General features: G+C 40.8%; 1 protein-coding gene across 1 annotated transcript in view; it reads right to left on the reverse strand.

The window, feature by feature from the left end:
* CHD6 (chromodomain helicase DNA binding protein 6) overlaps positions 1-20,336 on the reverse strand; it is a 150,479-nt gene that overhangs the window by 55,057 nt on the left and 75,086 nt on the right. The window contains exons 16-18 of the mRNA XM_008570986.1: positions 16,762-16,957; positions 1,733-1,897; positions 258-437 (exon numbers count right to left, since the gene is read on the reverse strand). Coding sequence (XP_008569208.1) covers positions 258-437; positions 1,733-1,897; positions 16,762-16,957 — 541 coding nt within the window. The remainder of the gene's footprint in view (positions 1-257; positions 438-1,732; positions 1,898-16,761; positions 16,958-20,336) is intronic.

The following is a 20,336-nucleotide window of genomic DNA, read 5'->3' on the forward strand; positions in this document are numbered from 1 at the left end:
AGCAACTACAATCTAAAGCGCCTCTCCTGCCTGCTCAGGATCAGCTCTCACAGGTTAGGAGTGGGGTTTTCTTTCCATGGCCCTTGACTCACTATTCAGACTTCCTCTAAGGACCTACGTCTTCAGAGTCATGCAGACTAGGTGTACAGCCAGACAACCTCAAGGGTTTACATTTAGAGAAATGGAAGCCTTGCTAATGAGGATCGAAGAACAAACAGTTTTCTCTTCCCTCCCATTCTCTGGAGAACATTCTGTACCTTGGCAAAAGTGGACCCTTTCCCCTCAGACTGGATGGTGATGGTGTGGGTTCTCCTCTGCAGAATCTGGTCTATGTCTTCTTCACAGAACTTGGAGCCTTCGTCTTCCTCGTCCATTAAGGCTCCATAGGCACCTTTCCGGAGCAGGTCTTCCACCTCCATTTTTGAGAGCTGCTGTACCTGGACAGGTCACCAAAGGCTACTCACAAAGTGGAAAATGCACAGGAGAAAAATAGCTTCAAATCTGCCCTTTATGATTCAGAGCACAGTTCCTCCACATGTCAGAGGAACAAAGGACATGGACAACAAACTTCAGAAAGGTACTCTGGGGAGGGCAGGCAGACAATCCTCCATAGGGAGTTCTGGAATAAAGCCCAATACATAATCCAAGAGCCCTAACATTCTTCAGGATTTTGGTTATTATCACCTGTCACAAGCCATTAAAACTATGCATCACTGAAAAGGATATATTTGACATCTTTCTATTTTAGTTTGAGCCTGTATCTTTAAAAACCTCCAGATGTACCAAACAAACTGAAGAATAATGATTTATTTATTATTAAATAAATACATTAGTATTGGAAATGATGTCATTTCTTAACTGGAAAAGAAATAAAAGGATCCTGTGCCAAGTGTGATCTTCTCAACTGCTTGCTGAAAACAGGAAACGGGGTTCAAAACACCCTTTCCTGGTTCTAATTAAGAATCTGGTTCTCTTTATATCAATCACAAGAGGGAATTCCATGACTCCCAGCATGGGTAATTTGAAGTATTATACTTAGCAACATATGCATAGCTAAGAGGATATAGAACATCTGCACTAAAGTCATTTGGAAGGTTTTATTTCCCAATCTTTGATGCCCTGAGCCCAGAGATTAAGGACATATTCTGCTCTATTTGCCTATACTTTAAGACAATTTAAGACTCTTAGCTGTAATTTTTATCCATCCTCCAGAGGGGGAAAAGATTTTAACTGCCATATTTCAAGCTGCTAACTTATTCATTCATTTATTCACTAATCATCTCATCATGCATTCAACATCTTTAATATGCCCAGCACTGCTAAAGGCCATAGGGGACACAGATAAAATTGATCCCACTATACTCTTGAGAAGGTCAAAGTCTGGAGTATGAGGTAAGGCATGGTAATAAATACATATTCACATAGTTAAGAGTGTTAAGATCTACTGGCTTCTAATGGGCATGGTTAAAAATTCTGCTTACTGAAATGTTATTGCATGTTGAGTAATCCTACCACATAACTATTCCTACAGATTTCCTTTATTCATCTAGAAAATGCAGAGACCTGACCCTGAACTATCCTCTACTACAGGGAATTACCCAACAGTGATGTGTGAGCTGACTCAATACAGTGAATGTGAACCCTGAAACAGCCATAAGGAGAAAGCCCTGGAGAGGCCCAGGCTGCGTGACCAATGCTCCTGAAGGCTCCAGAGCAGGTCCATCATACTCACCCCATTGGTGCCGCCCTTCCGGTTGATGTCCTGAAGAACAGCCTTGTCCAGGCCCAGCTTTAGGCTGGCCTTGTCAAACATTTCCCTCTCGTAGGAGTTCCGAGTGATGAGGCGATACACCTTCACGGCTTTGCTCTGGCCTATGCGGTGACATCGGGCCTGAGCCTGGGAAGGAGGAGGGTCATACACATCATGTCTACACATATGATGGCAGCAGCCCCAAGAACAAAGAAGTGCTTAAATACCATCAGGTGTCAGTGGCCAGCTCTCACAATCATGAGTCATGGGACTGATGTGGGAACAGCATCCACCCAAATGTCAGCTGTACCTTCGGCATCATTCATCTCTTCACCTACAGTTTACTGAGTGTCAGGGACAGAGTAATGAGAAGGACATGGTGTCCCACCCTCTGAGCTTGTGGCTCGCACATGGGCACATTATGAGTGGCACTCATTTCCCAGGACACCATCCTGCCCTCTTGGGAAAGTCCTCAGAGCTGGCAGCAACACTTTTTTATTTTTTAATTTTATTGTAGAAAATTTCAAACATAGACAAAAACAGAGAAAAGTATAATGACCTCGTAACGGAAATCCTGTTTAATGTCTACCACAACCTTACCCTTCAAGATTGTTAGAAAGCAAATCATAGGCATCATACTATTTCATCCTTACAGATTTCAACATTTATTTCTAAAGATATGAACTCTTGTAAAACATATATTACTATTGGCACACTTAAAAAAACTAATTCTTAGTACCAAATATATAGTCTGTGTTCCAACTTCCCTGCTTATCTCATAATTTTTTAAGTTTGCATGTTTGGATGTAGAACCAAATATGCCCCATACATTGCAATTAGTTATGCTTCAAGTCTCTTTTAAGATACTCCCGGTCTTCAATCTTCCTTTTTATCAAATGCAACTTATTTGTTAAGGAGACCAGGAACCTGTCCTATAGTTTCTCACAGTCTACATTTTGCCAACTGCATTCCTACTGTGTCACTGAACAGGTGCCTCTCCTCCCTGTATTTCCTCTAAACTGGAAGCTCTATCTTGAGACTGGATCAGGTTAAGATTTGACTTTTGGGTAGAGTATTTCATAGGTGGTGTCTGAATTTCTATCAAGAGGCACAGGGTATCTGTCTTTCTTTTGAATTGATTGTCATTGCTTCACTAGGGGTTACAATTCCCTTTATCAATTTTTTGGTTACCCTGATATATAATTCATATAGAAGACACAAGCTAAATGTTTGATTCTTTCTCTTTAAATAAATAATCAGTTTCCAAAATAACATCCTCTAAAAGTGTTCAGTGAAGGTTTTTATTATTATTATTAGTTTTTAAGGAAAGCAATGAAGTCATGCATTTAAAGATATTTGCCATATTACTATTCCTACTGCTGTTCAAATATGGCCTGTGGGAGCCTCTTTGAGTTGGCTCCTGAGTTCTTTTGACACAATCCAGTCAAATATGGAAAGGAGGAAGACTAGAATAAAATGTGTGGTGTTAGAATAGATTTGGAGACATTAGTATACTCATGGTTAGGTGTTATGTCTGTGTATGCACATGTACACGTACATATGGATACAGAGAGAGATATGGATATGTGCATATTTATGTTCGTATGTTGTATCAAAGACCTGTAGTCACTGATAATTCCCTAGCTTTCAACACTTTCCATACTCCTCTTGTATATTTCCTGCCCAGACCAGGATTTAGCCTCCCCCCCCCCCCCAGGAATCCTGGTTTCTTTTAGTGAGAAATGTTTTTTTCCCCTCCTAAGCAGAAGGGTGTTCACTGACATTGCAAGGGAGGGATGGTCATGCCATATGGGCGAGGCCTGCAGGTATCCCTGGAGACCTGGGTTCCTTCCTTGCTTTGGACAGAGGTGGCAGTGGGCCCAGAGAAAGGGGGTGAGCCTAAGCAGGGATTCAATGTCTGCCCACCAGGGACTCACTGGTGTCAGAGTCCCTAGACAAGGAAGCCCCCAGTCCTGCCCTGCCCACATCCTTCCCCTAACCTCATGGCTAAAAACCACACCAGAATTTCTGTAACTCAGTGCCAAACTGCCCAAAGACTGAGAAGCCTGGTAAGTACTGGGAGAGAAGAGGGGTCACGGGAAAGGGCCATCAAAATAGGGCCCAGAGAAGGGCAAACCCTGGGCTGAGCAGGGGTTCCCTGACCTGGGTCCACACACTGACTGCGGCCTGGTCCACTGTATTACAGAGTTCCTTCTTCCAATAAGAAAGCTTGGAGTTCATCTTGGTGCCCCAAATTTGCATATCCTGAATTACCAAGGTATTGTCGGGGCAGGAAGGAAGGTAGAACTTGTTCTCCACCCTCTCTTTCTCAGACAACAATGAAGGTCACTTCCTGGAGACACAGACCCCACCAAGGAAGGAGCATGTGGCCGGCTGGCAGGAGCTTATGTGTGAGGCCGCCAAGCACTCGCAGCAGCACTGACCCTGACACTCTGCACACAGCAGGTCCACCAGCAGGACCAGAGTAAAGGTCTTCATAGCATGGGAGCATCTCATTCTTCCTCTCTTTGGCCAGGCTTCAGGATAAGTAGCTAAGAAACAGTTCAGCCATAGGCAGGAATAGGAAAATGGTATTTAGAGATAATAATCTGAATGCTTCCCAGGCCTATTCGGTGGTCAAATATAGGAAGTGGTTTCTGTGTAGTATATATAAATATGTGCATATATGACAAAATACATAAGGTCACACTGATATTTTTAGTTCAAATTATGTCTGTGGAATTTTAACTTCATCAACCTCATATCTGTATTTCTTTCTGACCATGCTGAAAAACTCAGTTCTTAACCACACCAATATCAATTACTCATTTGATTTATTCCATTATCTATACACACACACACACACACATGTAAAACAGTCTCATAAAAACAGTACCATTATGATCCACCCAAAACACAATTACTGAAAACAGTGTAAGATTTTTGTCTCCCCCCAATCACTTAGAGTTAGATCCTGCTAAGTACATACAGTCATAGTAGTTTTAAATACATGCTTGAAAGGAGGCTTCTTTTCTGCAGTGGCAGCGTTAGCAATCCTGAAACTACTCTCTGTGTAATCTAGGATTGAGCAAATGAGTAAATATACTAGGGGTAACAGGAGTAAGGGCTTTCACTGCAGGAGAAGGAAGTTACAAATACAGAAAGGAAAACTAGAATAAATCCGTGGCATCAGAGTGGATTAGAGATATCAGTAATAATTCACGGTTGGGGTATGTGTGTGTATACACACTCACATACATACATATACACACAGTTATAGAAATAGAGATGAATATGTTTGTATGTTTATGTATGTACATATGCATATATAAAAATATACAAATTAATCCATACGATATGCATATATGCATATTTCCATTCTGTGTGTGTGTGTGTGTGTGTGTGTGTGTGTGTGCGCGCATGTATGTATATTCTAGCTATGTCCATTGAGAGGGCCTAGAAGCAATGGTTCTAGAACCTAGCAGGCTGTGGTTTCTAAATATCATTCTCCACAAGACAGAACCAAGGCAAATTAGATAAATGGCTAATTGTAGGCAGGGCTTGGGTAGAGAAAGCATAATCCTATATTACTGTGCCAGATGTATGGAAGTGCTTAAAGAATAGCTTAAAGAATGATGGAGACATATCAAAGTAACAGTTGAAGCCTGAAGCTCAGTGGCTAAGCCTAGGACTATATAAACATCAAAATAAAAATAGTAATGGATTACTGAACAAAAATCCCCCATGAGATCATACTGACAAATAAATAAATGAGAGAACAAAGGAAAACTCTTCCTTACAGCAGAATGCCAACTAAAAAACGCAGAGTGACACAGTGCAAATCACTTTGTAACCATCACAGTGATGACTGATTCAGGCAAAAATGTAAGTTAAAACCAGAGGATAAATGTAAGTTAAAACCAGAGGATAAAATTTTTATGAGGAATGGGTATAGTCTTAATGTTATTCATCAATGTAAGTTAAAACCAGAGGATAAAATTTTTATGAGGAATGGGTATAGTCTTAATGTTATTTCTCCAAAATTGCTTATTAATTTCAAAGGGAAAAAATAGCAACTTTACAGAGAAATTTGACAGACACCACTTAACCAGTGAACAAAGTCAACATCAAATGGACATCATGTTCTTCCGGATTTGATATATTGAGAAGGATGTGTCAATTCTGTACTAAATCTGAATCCAATTCTGAGGAAATACAGACAAACCCAAACTGAGGGACAATCTGCAAAACAACTGGCCATTACTCTTCAAAAACTAAAAGGTTATGAAAGAAAAAGAAAGGCTGAGGAACTCATCCAGGTTAAAGGGGACTAAAGAGACATGAAGACTAAATGTAATCAGTGATCCTGGATTGGGGAAATGATAGCTATAAAGGACGTTGAAAGAAATGATAAATTTAAATATGGATCTTGATTAGAGAACAGTATTCTTAATTTCCTAAGAACTGAACTGTGGTAATACAAGAGAAGGTACTTATACTTAGAAAACACTCACTAAAGTATTTAGGGGATAAAAGGGTACAATGCCTATGACTTACTCTCCAATGGTTCAGACAAAAAGTGATGTGTGTGTCTGTGTGTGTGTGCGTGCACGTGCGCATCTATGTAGGTACTCAGAGGCAGAGACAGAGATACAGAGGAGAGAGAGAGAGCAAATTGTTAAAATAAATTGTAAACACAGTTAGTGAATCTAGATGAAGGGTATATTGGAGTTACAAAATAAAATTATATCAAAATGAAAATGTACAAAAATATAGACCCTAGAAATAATTCCTCTCTGGGAGTTAGGTTGTCCAGTTGATACACAGCTAGATTCAATTGTTTCATTTTGCTTTTGAACTCTAGGGACTGACTTTTACTTCATTAATTTAACCACACTGAAGGGGGTGAGAAAGAAAATAACTAAACTAAGTAACTTTGGAAAATGGTACTTTGATTATACACTATAAATACTAAAGACCAAAAAAAAAACCACCCCAAAACCCAACACTACAAACCACTATTACACTCTGGTAAATTTATTTTTCACAAATTATAGGTTAGCAATTCTGAAACTACTTGATGTGTACACTAGGATTGAATAAATGTTTAAATATATCGTATATGAAAATGAGATCCAGACTTCTCCCTGCCAGAGAAAGAAATTAAGGAAGAGGAGAAGGCTATAGTGAACCCTGTGGTGTTGGACTGGAATCAGAAATCTCAACTGTGGATGGATGTACACAGAATAAACACAGATGTGTGCTGTGAGTGCTTGTGCTAGTACGCATACTTATATGTCCTACTTCTGTTTACACAGAGGGTCTAGAAGCAGTAACACTCCAGCAGCAGTGGGCATACCTCGTAGTCAGATCTTGGTTTCTACATGCTATTCTCAAATAAAAGATATCAGGGGTCCTTGAAGAAATGGTTAATTCCAAGGCTGTAGTAGAAAAAATGCAACACGAACATCTAAGGTGTCATAAAATAAGGAAGTGCTTAAAAAATGATGGAGCATGTCAAAAGGACACAGGAGCCAACTTGAAGGAGCTACTGATGGTCTAACCTGAACTTGAGAATAACATATATAATGAGAGTAGTGGATCACAAAATAAATATCTCTGAGTCCATATGATATAAGTAAATGGGAGACAAAGTACAACTGTTCCTTATAGTAGAATTCCTATTAATAAATGTAGAAAGAATTATGGAAATATAAAATTACCATTAGCCAAACACCGTGCTAACAATTATTGAAGGCAACAACCACTGATGGATGCTAAAATTCATTGGCAAAAGCATGATGAGAAACAGGATGTTTATAGTCTCAAAATATGGTCTTACAAGATACTTACTAATTTTAAAAGGTAAAAACAGTTATTTTACAGTGGAGAAACCTGGTAGACACCATCTTAACTTAGTGATCAAAGTTAGGTGACATGTATTAAGACATATTGACATCATATACCTTCTGATATGACGCACTGAGGATATAACATCACTTCTGTGATATTCTTGCCCCAAATACATAACCTCAAATCTAATCATGAGAAACATCAGGCAAAGACAAAGTGAGAGGCATTCTACAAAAGCTGGTCAGTACCCTTCAAAAATGTCAAGGTCATGAAAGATAAGGAAAGACAAAGGAGCTGTCACAGATTAGAGGAGGCTAAGGAGTCATGACTTCTAATGGAACAGAAAAGGAACATTTGTGAGAAGCTGAAGGAAAACAAATAAAGGCTGCAGATCAGTTAAGAGTGCTTTATCAATGCTAATTTCCTGGTTTCATAAAGTAGTTATATAAGATGTTAACATTAAGGGTAGTTGGGTGAAGGGCATATGAGAGCTCTGCACTATTTTTGCAACTTTCAAAAAAGTTTTAAAATTAATTTTGTTTTATAATGATGTAAAATATTTGGAAGAACTAGCTTCTTTCCCTGTCATTTCCGCCCTGTTCCCTAGCTGTCTCTATAGGTAACCACTTAAAAATAGTTTTTTTTGTTTTAGTTTTACCCTTGGTAGGGGAGAGAAAGGGACGGATAACTTTTTAGATAAATGTTAGCATACTGTACATACTTTTTCTATCTAATATTTTTTTACTGAATAACATATCCAGGAGATGATTCCATGGCAGCATATAGAGATATTCCTCATCCGTTTTTTGGAGCTGAATATTCTATAGATTATTCAATCAATCTTCTATTGTTGGACAAGAGAGTCTTTAGCTATTACAATTAGTTGCTGGACCTTCTTTCAGTATCTTTAGTGGTGGCAAACTTCCACTACTGGAAGAAGATTTGATGGATAAGTCTGGCAAATAAAGGAAGTGATCAAGGTAAATAATATGGTTTGTGACACCTACGAGGCAGTAACAATATGTGGTCGATTAGGTACTGACACTGGTTTTTTATTCTGGCTCATACAATAGAGGGTAACACAAGAAGGAGCTGAAGAAAAGCTCTGAGCCAAGGTCCGACGGAGCAGCACTGTGGACACGGCTAACTGCCTTCGAGGCATCCAGCTCCCTTGCTTGCTCGCTACCAGCTCCCGGGCTCTTATATAGGGTAGCAACGTGTTCAACTGCAATGACTTCCAGCGTCCCAGGGATGGCGAGGGAACACAGTCCGGGGCAATGAGATGTAGCAGAGTCTACCGGGAATATTTGCGAATGTTCTGCTTTCCTGTAAAAAGCAGCCAGCCTGCCTTCCTCGTTTTTCCTACCTGGAGTGGAATCAAGAGGGTGTAAAGTACACATACTGAGGATGGTAGAGCAGAAAGACAGAAGGAACCTGGGACTCTGATGACACTCTGAAGCCACCCACTACTCCTGGACTACCTACCTCAGGACTTCTCCTTAACTGAGAAAAACAAACCCTGTTTGAGACAGCCAAGGCCACAGGCAGCTAAATGACACCAGGAGATGAACATGCACGCTCCCAAGATGACTTACCTGAACAATAAAGGATGAGTCCTGTCATATTTAAAAGACTCTTCATTTTACAGTTAAATGTTAAGCCATTCCTTATTTTCCTAATCAGAACTCACAAAAAACTGAGGTAGAGAGAGAAATATATAGAACTAGGACAGCAACTGAGATGAAGTCCTAAAGAGCTGCATCAGCAAAGGTATAAATATGGAAACATTTGGAGTAGGAAACAATTAGGGGTCAGTGGTACTACAACACCCCTGCCCTACCCCATACACACACCTGGGGAAAATTATAGCACTCCAATGCTTTACTGCATGACAGGTGGGCTAATAGTTTGTTCTTCACTTTTAATTTTAATACATTTGAGGTAAATAAAGGCCAAATAGAAACAAGTAATGATGTTCAGAAAAAAAAACAAAACAAAACACAACAAAATGGGTACTGATCCCAGCAACAGGAACAAAGAGGGCATGGCTTAGTTACACCAACAGTGACTTATTTCAAATCGATTCCAGTCCTTGATTTACTATTGTCAGTCCCAAGTCCAGAATTTGGCCAAACCTTGTACCACATCTTTACAATCATGTGAAAATTAAATGAGTGGTATGAAAAGCCAAATACGATGTTGCTTCATCTTTTGACCCCTACACTACGTTCCCAAGTCACTAGCTCTATGACATTTAGAAAGTATATTTTCGGGCCGGCCCGGTGGCGCACTGCTACAGTGTGCCACTTGGGAGCGTGGCGGCGCTCCCGCTGAGGGGTCGGATCCCACATACAGACCGGCTGCTCACTGGCTGAGCGAGGTGCGGGCGCAACACTGAGGGTTGCGATCCGTTGCCGGTCACGAAAAAAAAAAAAAAAGAAAGAAAGTATATTTTCGGGCCGGCCCGGTGGCGCACTGCTACAGTGGGCCACTTGGGAGCGTGGCGGCGCTCCCGCTGAGGGGTCGGATCCCACATACAGACCGGCTGCTCACTGGCTGAGCGAGGTGCGGGCGCAACACTGAGGGTTGCGATCCGTTGCCGGTCACGAAAAAAAAAAAAAAAAAAAAGAAAGAAAGTATATTTTCTTTAGTACTCAAAAGTAATACTTGTTCCTTAATGAAAATCTGCATAATCAGAGAGGTTAAAGAACGAAAAACAATAAAACCACAACCCACCCAAATTCAACCACTTTTAGCATGCTGCTATAAGTCCCCAGCTCATTTTCTATGCACACTATTTTATTTCAAGCCCAGGGATTTTACATTTCTCCTGGCACTCCCAGAGACCCATGAAGATGTGGAACTGGGGGCTACCATGCAGTATGAGCTGGGGAGCACTAGGAAGCTGCCCTCCTTCAACAATATTCTTTGCAGGCCTACAGCAAAGTCTGCAATTACTTCTTGGGGTAATGTATCATCCCCTCTTAAAATGGAAATGTCTCTGAGAAACAGCATAAAGATCTTCCCATTGCACTCTATTTCTACTGTGTGATTCAACTCATCAGACCAAACCAAAGTCTTGAGCACTTTTGTTTCCCCAGGGCCTACCATGGTGCTCTATAAATATGTCACATAAGTTAGTTACGAGATGGCCAGGAAGAAGGAGAGCATGGGATAGGGTGCTTTGGGGCATAAGAAGGGAGTTAAAAAGATAGGACACTGAAAAGAGAGGAAGGAGAGTACTCACTCAAAAGAAACATGACTCACTTTACTTGGGACTGGTGCTGTAATAATAAGTCAGAACCTGTCCCCTCCTATGCTGCAGGTGTCCTACCTATGCTCATTCCCACTCTACATGGTCATACTTCTTGTTCTCTCTGTCTGGAACATTCTTCCTACTCATCTCATAGTTTAAGATCACTTTCATCATTTAGGCTCAAATGTCATCTTTTTAAAGAAGCCTTCCTAGATTACTCTGTCTAAATCAGGGCACCCAGCTCCCATCATTCTTATCCCCTTGTCCTATTTTATTTTCTTTTAACAAGTACTGCTACCTTTAATTATCTTACTTATTCTTCCTCATTTATTGTCTGTCTACTCCACTAAAATGAAAACTCCACAAGAGCAGAAACTGTTGGTCTAGCTCATGGGTATGTCTCCAAACACTTTAAATAATGCCTGACACATCCCAGTGTTCAGTAAACATTCACTGAATAAACGGACTACCTAATGGAGCATTTGAGCATGCATTTATAAATTCTTACTTTCTTATAGCAAAGAAAAGTAAACTCAACAGGTGCAATCCTCCAAACTCCAGGCACACACACTGTCAAGAAACAGATGGTGCCAGCAATATGGTAGAAGTAGAGGAAGTGGCAAAGGGGACTAGCATGTCTCCTTTGGAGCAGTGTGGCAGGCTCCTGGAGTCTTGTTTCTGGGGATTGTGGAAGGGGCTTGGGCTACTCGGGCTGGATTCCGTGCTCTCCTCCAAAATCCTGAGAACATACAGCAGCTGCATTACCCTGAGCTGTACTCTTGGCCAAGACATGTGCTCCCATGCTTTCTGAATTCTGCCTTCAGTGAAATGAGCAAAAGGAAGGAAATGGAATTGTGCAGCACCACTGCTGTTACCTTGAACCTTGTTCAGTCCTAAGGAACTCTTGCCTCAAGGTGCAAAAAGCCCCCCCAGAGAACAAGAGGGAGAAGTATTATAGAGCAAAGAAAGAGCAAGGTGCTTGGAGTCTCTGCTATTCCCAAGAGGCCCACTTCTGCCCTCAGGGCTAGGACCAATACCAGCTTCCTCCTGGTCAGAATAAAAAAGGAACAAAACCAGTTCTTACCCTCTTTTTGCTTCTGAGGCTGTTACCACCCTTTGCCATTTTTTAACCTCAGGTGTTACAGAAAACCTAGACAACACTTGCTGCTCCTAAAGTACCAGAACTGAATCACAGTTTGTGTCTTCTAAATGAAGGCAAGAAAAGGTAAATTTTTACACCCTTGACTTTTTACACACATTGACGCCAACATTCGACATATTCAAGGTTTGAGAGAGGATGTGGTATTTACCTGTTATCTTTAGATAAGTAAGATCTCCCCATTACGGGGACCTGAAAATTGGTTTCCCTCTAATAGTCTAGATAAAATTATAACATTGTTGAGATCCTTCAGTGCTTTAATCTCTTTTGGTATTCCTAAGTAGTGCCCAGTTCCTATCCTGGATCCTAATGAACCTGTGCCCTCGCTTTTCTGAAAAGGGGGAAGAGGAGGATTTAGGAAGGGGAAAGTGATTCTAAGCTGACAGAGACCCATTTCCCTATCCTCATATTTCCAAGAGGGAATTTCTGCTCCTGGGTAGAAACACAACAGAGTGACTTACCTGACCAATAAAATATGGGACAGTATCTCAGCTTGTGTAGACTTGCCCCTCCCCTTTGTCTCTTGAGGAACAGAGTCTTCTGTCACTGACAGGCTTACCTGAGCAGAAGTTGCCAGTAGTTCTAGGTGGGTAAGTTTCACCTAGTAATGACGGTGTGTGTGTGCAGGAGTCTGGAAAGCCTAATACTGGCTACAGGTCGAGCTGTATAATCTACTTCTTCACAATTCACTAAAGCTGATGTTCTGATTCTCCATTGCATTCCTGAGTCTATTTCTTAATTGACTCAGATCTACACATGGGAGGGGTCTATGATTTACTGACTTTCAAAGGAAACAACATATGACATTCAATGTTACTGTTTTATGAAGACTTAGATTTAAAAAAATACCTTTAACAAGTCTTAAACCTCTACTTCTAGCCACAAAGCACAGAAAACCCCAGCAAAATGGGCACAAGAAAAGGCTGAACAGAGTTTTTGTTAACAATAATAAAGCACCAGTAAAAGCAATGCTGTTTTCTACCTCTCAGCTGATTTTTCAGAGAATGGAGCTCTGTTCTTGAGCTGTGGAAGCAGGCTTCTCTGCAGACCTGCCTTGGGGACTCAGGTCCACTTTAGCTGAGCCCAGCCTCCCCACAATCAGGCTAGCTTCATTTTCCAGGCTCTGAGGGAGTCCACCTAGGATCAGTCAAGAAACATGGGTGGTCCCGGCACTGACAATGCTTCCCCATGGTGTCCTAACTGGGGACAACCATGGACTGCATTAAATCTTGCCAGGCTGTTTGGGACTGGAGTGAACACTCACATTTTCTATTATCTGAACTCAGACCTGTCGAGCTGTGCTAAAATTCTACTAGGGTAGGGGTAAGACCCTATTCACGATGGGATTCTCTTTTCTGTGGCCCTGACTTTTATATGAGGCAGTATGCATGCACCTAAACCTATTCCCCGTTAAATGTTTTAAGACCTAATCCATCTTCCAAAGGCAATAATCTTAAAGAACTGCATATAATTGAAAGCTTTCATTCACTTATAAAAAATATTAGAGTATGTGCGTGTGTGTGAATGACTGAGTATTAGTTAACATGACCTACTTAGCAGGAACAGTACTGGGGAAGGAGCGAGTTAACTTTTTCTGTTTGGGTCAAGATGTCATTTCACTGACCTTCACAGCTAATTTAGCTGCAGTCCTGTGAATGACATAATGGTGTCAGGGACGTAGTCTTCAGATTCTCTCTCCTATTTTATATTTACAGCACCTGGGTGCAAGAGCCAATACCAGGAGGAGTGGGAATGTGTGTGCTCACATTGTGCATGATGAGTGTGCATCATTGTGTAGGCAGTTTCCAGTCCTCTTGCTCTCTTTCCTTTCATACCAAGCAAGCAAGAACCTTGTTCCATCTCTGTGGGAGACTCAGAACTTGGACCTTCCTCTCTCTGTCATATCTTCTTTACAGCCCACCAACGCCACTCTCCAATAATCACCGATCTGGTTCCTGTCCTACAATTACTCTACACTTCCCAATTCTTTCATTTCTACCCAGTCTAACCAGACATCCAGCAAAATAAAGGATAATTCCTTCTGAGTTATAAAACTTCAATAATAACCTAAAACCCCCAAACGCGTGAATCAAGAAGAGAGAAGCAGTAGCCAGCCTGGAAGACCAGGAGTAGAAGAATTCTAGCTCTAATTTTGACCTTGGGCTGCCATTAACTTTGGTTTCTTACACTATCATTCTCCCAGATACCATGCCTCTTAGTCAGGTGAGCACCACAGAGGAGCACAGAACTTTATAGCTGTCAAGAACTTAAGAAATCATCTGTTCTGGTGTTGGCCATTATCACTGACTCCCTCACTGATTAACTTTTTGCTACCTTCGCAGTAAAAGCTCCCGCTCTGTTTCATCCCTAGTGCTGTTCTTCATTTCCTCATTCAGGTTGAGCAGTAGAGGAAGTTCAGAAACTGACTCAGCACACTAAAAAAATTCACACCATGCAATTTCAGTTTCTGTCCTATTCCTTGATTAATCTTTTGCCAGTTCCCCAGCAGTGGACATTAAAAACTATTCCAAAGCTTCTCCCTTTTCTCCAGACCCCAATTCTGGACAGCCTCACTCACCTCCGCTGGTTGCTACACCTACAAACCAATCCCCTCAGATGACCACCTTCTCCATTAGGTTTGAAAATCCTCATTCTCACTTTTTCCATTCCTTGGCATTGCACCTAACTGACCGGTAATGTTTAGACTTTATCTAGGTGAAGCATGGCGTTTCCAAAATCTTTACCTGATTCTAAATGCAAGCCCCATGCTTCCAATTTCCCTCCTGGATATCCCTTCAGGGATGTCCAGCTAACATGGCCTTAAATTGGCCAACTTTGGTTTCTTATACTGTCGTTTTCCTGGGTACCATGCCTCACAGTCAGGTAAGCAGCACAGAACTTTATAACTGTCAAGGACTTAAATCATCTGTTTTGGGGTTAGCAAATATCTGTAAAGGACCTGACAGTAAATATTTAGGTTTTGTGGGCTATAAGGTCTCTGTTACAAATACTCAACTCTGCCATTGTAACATGAAAGCAACCACAGATAATATAAAGATGAATATGGGTGGCTGTAGTTCAATAAAACTATTTAAAAAAACAGATGGCAGGACAAGTTTTCCATTGGCTAATCTATACCATTATCCTAATTAGGTTCTCGATAGTGAGCTGATCAAATATTAGTTTTTGCTTACTATTTTAGTGTTGAATATGTTACTACTTTAAAAATTGGCTATTCATTATCTCTAACAGCACATCTTTGATCCAAACATCCCTTCACCAGTAGAAAGACCTGACGGTGAACTATTCAAAACCACTGGTTTTCTTTGAAGTTGGATGCTGAACACAGTGCCACATGATTTGCTTTATGATAATCTATCATATTTTTCCTGAGATTTGGCCAACCATCACCAATTTAATAATTTAAAGCACTGGTTTTCAACTAGTAGACCGCTTTCTTGAAACAAAGCTAATTTGGAAACTCATTAAATAAAAAAGATAAAGCAGAATGACTCTGGGGAAGTGGGTGGGTAGGGAAGAAGCCCAGACACCCATCAGCTTAGCTCCCTCTTCCCTTGCAGTATCCTCTAGGGTACCTCTTGAGTCCTGGGAAACAGCACCTCTAAACTTCTTTTGATCAAGTACCCGTATTATGAAAAAGGTTCTGAGCCACCCACCCACCTTCCCCATGCCATATGCACAAACGTAGTATTAGTAAATTTTCCAGAACACAATATACACTTAGGATGAAGTTCATCATTAATGATAATGGATGTAAATCTATATTCTAGACATATTCTGGTGACATTTTAAATATTTTGGGGGAGTGGCTGGCCCACAAGGGGATCTGAACCCTTGACCCTGGAGTTTCAAGGCAGTGCTATAACCAACTGAGCCAACTGGCCAGCCAATCTATATTCTAAATGGTCTCCTTGACAAATTAGAATCTTTTTGGTTGATTTATTGTCCAATCTGGTTAGAATGTCAGTTTGTACTTTGAAACAAGGTTGATGAAGAACTCCAAACTGGACTCTGCCACTTTCTTGTTGCTTATTTATGTTTGCTTTTTAAATGTATTAACTCCATTCTTTGCAATAAATCTTTTAAAGCCACTTGTTATTTAGTTGGGTTAAAACTAGAAAACAGAATCCACCAGGCCACTTAGCTGGCATATAAATTCTAATATGCTGCATTAAGTGGAGAGCAAATGAACTAGTGAGGACTTTCCCACCTTGGGTTAACTCATTTACTGACATATGACATGACCATCTAACAAACAAACCCAGTGCAAGTGCCAGAATCAATCTATATATCAAGAATTAGAAAATTAGTCAAGCTTAATATCTTTCATTACATCAGATAATAATAATAAATAATAGTTCTATTCCATATTTGGAGGCTACCACTGTGAAATATCGTTTGATTTAAAGCAAAAGGAAAGAACCACTCAGATTAGTGGGAGGGGTTGATGTTTATTTTTCACTTAGTTTCACTTCCTGACCAAGGTCCTAAGCCTGTCATCTGGCTGACACCATAGCAAAGAGCATGGAAGACATTCTATAGCAAAGCCAGGCCTGTTTATTTTTCACTTAGTTTCACTTCCTGACCAAGGTCCTAAACCTGTCATCTGGCTGACACCATAGCAAAGAGCATGGAAGACATTCTATAGCAAAGCCAGGCCCTGTCATGATGTTCTGGGATTTGGGGGCAGCTAAGGTAAACAGCAATCGTCCTAATGGTTACCTGCAAGTCATTTTGTGGGTTCCAGTCAGAATCAAATATGATGCAGGTATCAGCAGCTGTGAGATTGATCCCCAGGCCTCCCGCTCTGGTGCACAGAAGAAAGACAAAGCGGTCTGAGTCTGGCTTACAGAACCGGTCGATGGCTGCCTGGCGCAGGTTTCCCCGTACTCGCCCATCAATTCGCTCATAGGTGTATCTGAGGGGACCCAAATGAACGAAAGCCCAGGTGTTAATCATGACTTCAATGGAGAACAGCAAACAATGCAGGAAGCTGTTGACTAGTGGCCTTAAATCCCTCATTTCTAAATTTGGACCCAATGACAGCAACCTAGAAGGAATCCTGCACCCTACATATGTGGTAGGGCAGACAGTTAAAACTACATTGCAAAATATCCCCCCTCTCAAAACAAACAAAAAACGAAACAAACAAACAAACAAAAAAAACAAGCTACAAACTGAGGACTAAAAGAATTAAAAACATAAAATATTGACCCCCACTGCCCAAGGAACTTATCCTCAAGCATTTCCCAGTTTATACTTGCACTGAACCTAATCATAAGATCAGGAAAAACAAATAAAAGCCTCAACTGTCTACTTTCAGTAATGCTCATAAGGACTCAGAGTTCACATTGGTGTCTAGCTGTTTTAAGGTAAACTAAAAATGGTAAGAGGACTATACTGCCAGGCAGTCCTCTTATGCCCTGATGGGTCATTTCTAGCATTACAGTTTCTCAAAGCTTTATAGGTACACAGCAACCTCCACGTTTACAGCTAAAATCAAGATCTTCTGGGCAGTATATTGCCAAGCAAGTACAGATAAATCACAGGAGAGATTTTTTGAGTATCTTGAGGGGTGGGGGTGAGGGGAGCACTGAAGAATATTTAGAGGAAAATAAAGTGAGGAAGTAAAACTGAATTATCATTAAGAAGGCATATACCTGTGTGGAAAGTTAAGAAATTGGGGTGAAAAGCATGGTAGAGGTTAGGGTAAAAGGAAAGAGAATAATAAATGAAACCATTATGGGAACATATTACTACTGTCCGTACAGAGAGAAAACACAGAAGGGACCTTTTATGATGGCGATCATGTAATTAAGACAAAAGTAAGATAACAGCAGCAATCTGGACAGTCTTATTCTTTTCTTATTTACCAACCCTGACAATAAATGAATTAACAAGGGGGATGTCACTCTGGGCCCAATTCTAACCAACAAGCAAGAACTGGTTGGTAAAGCAGAAGTGATAGGAACCTTGTCAGAAAAGGACCAAGTCGTCCTAAACCCATCAACAGTCAAGACCATGAATCCTGGCAAAAATCTTATCATTAGCCCAGAATTCAGGAAATCAGATCTCTAAAATTTAGATAAATAACTGGCAAGAGAATAAGGATAGACACTCCAGGGGTAGATGACTCTGTCTGGGGATGGCTTCAGGAAACTAAACTTGGCAATATAACCCTGCTTTTCTTTTTTTTTTTTGTCTTTTTCCATGTCCGGCAACGGATTGCAACCCTCAGTGTTGCCCCCGTACCGGACCGGGGACTGGCAACGGGATTGCAACCCTCGGTGTTGCTCCCACGCCTCGCTCAGCCAGTGAGCGGGAACCGGTCTGTATGTGGGATCCGAACCCTCGGGCGGGAGCGCCGCCGCGCTTCCCAAGCGGCGCACTTATCCAGTGCGCCACCGGGCCGGCCCTAACCCTGCTTTTCTTGAAGAAAAGGAGAAGCCATGTAAAGAAACCACTCAAGGAAATACACATAAAGAAATGTGACCAATTCAGACTTATAAGAAACATGTACAAAGCAAAGAAACAAGCCTGAAAATGCTGTCTTCCTTTTACAAAGCCACAATGCAACCATACCTGGAAGTAAGGGTATAGTTTCTTTTTTTCCCCCCCTTTTTAAAAAAAATTATAATACACTCAAGAATAATATATAGGAACTATAGCAGCAAATGAAATGGGTGGTGGTGACAGGACTGTCATGGAGGCAGACCAAAAAGATTCTGTTCCATAAGACAAAGGCTAAAAGTTAGATGTCTGAATTCCTTAGATACAATTATCATTGTTTTTAACAACCACAACAATAATATTAGTAGCAAGTCCTTAGGTGTCAGCTCTGTGCCAGACATTGCTTGATATGCATCATCACCTTTAATTCTCATGATAATCCTATGAGGCTTGAAGAAACTTAAAAACAAAACAAAACACCATACAAGCAAAATACCCCGCTCCATCACCTAACTGGTGAGTTAAACCCTGATCCGTTTGACTTACGGCTTTCACACAGTACCCGACTTTTCAATGCAGTAGAACAAAAAGGTTTCCCTGAAAACTTAAAAGAGAAATTAAAGATAAATAATGGACATCTGTAAATTTAAGAAGCTTGTAACTCTAACAGAAGGTGAAAGCAGAAACCATAATTAGTTATCAAAATGATTTTGATAAATCAATGCTTACTCACAGAAGTTTAAAAATATATGTGATGCAGAAGCAGCAGCACAGGATTTGGAGTCAGAAGACAGGGTTGAATTAAACAATAGCCATGGCCACTCCCGCCCCTACCGCCATCACACACATGAAACGAAGACTCAATGCTGTTTGACAAGACATGACTAGTCATCAGAGAGGAGCTAGAGGGCCATGGATCAAAGTGAGGCTGGGAATTAGCACATCCTTAAGCAGGAAAAGAAATCAATAAATAATGAAACATAGCCCAGCTGTCACCTAGGGAAAAAATTCCCATAAAATTAGATGACACTGTTTTGTCAGCAAAGATGTAACAACAGTTTTAGAACTTGTGCAGGATGGTTGGAACAATCATTCTCATTTCTATCACCTGTTTAGTTTTGAGGGACTGCTCTCAAAGAACATAAAACAATTACTTAAGCTCTTTTAAATCATTCCCCATTCCCTCCTTACTTCTGAGCCATATCCTCTGGCTATGCCCTCTTTCCTATATGAGAGTCTGGCATGAAATTAAATGAGAACAAAACCAATCCGACAGCTGGAGAGGCAAGGAGGCTCAAGAACAAAGAAAACTGTGAGGGCTAGTAAGTCTGAATGAAGAAAGCAAACATCGTAAAATTTTCCACACCAGAATTCGGCATAGCATTTAACCCTCTGCGACAAACGTATTTTGAACAAGATCCCTAGGAGTCAATGTGGCTCATCAAACTATAATTCTGAGTCCCTGTCAAATATCAACGAGAAGCAGGTGGCGCTCTGGAAAAACTTCAGTAAAACTGGCTGAGGGCGGGAACAGAGGGTGAGGGAGTGACACATTTTTGGCACAAGAAATGTTGACCTCAGAAAGCTTGCAATAACCAGCTGGAAAACATAAAGAGTGAAAAAAAAAAAATCCCATGCACAACAGCCACAAACATGTAAAACACTTAGGATTAAATTTAATAAGAAATAAGCAGCAGCACTGGTAACATGGCACTAGAGCCATGCTGTTTTTTCACCACTATGTCCATAACACCTACAGAGGTTCTAACACAAGGCAGACACTTCATAAAAACATTATGGAATCAATGGTGCATATAAAAGGCCTGAGTAAGCGTGGTGAATTGCAT

The sequence above is a fragment of the Galeopterus variegatus genome, unplaced genomic scaffold, assembly GCF_000696425.1.
Source record: "Galeopterus variegatus unplaced genomic scaffold, G_variegatus-3.0.2 Scaffold650, whole genome shotgun sequence".
In the NCBI taxonomy this organism is placed as follows: Eukaryota; Metazoa; Chordata; class Mammalia; order Dermoptera; family Cynocephalidae; genus Galeopterus; species Galeopterus variegatus.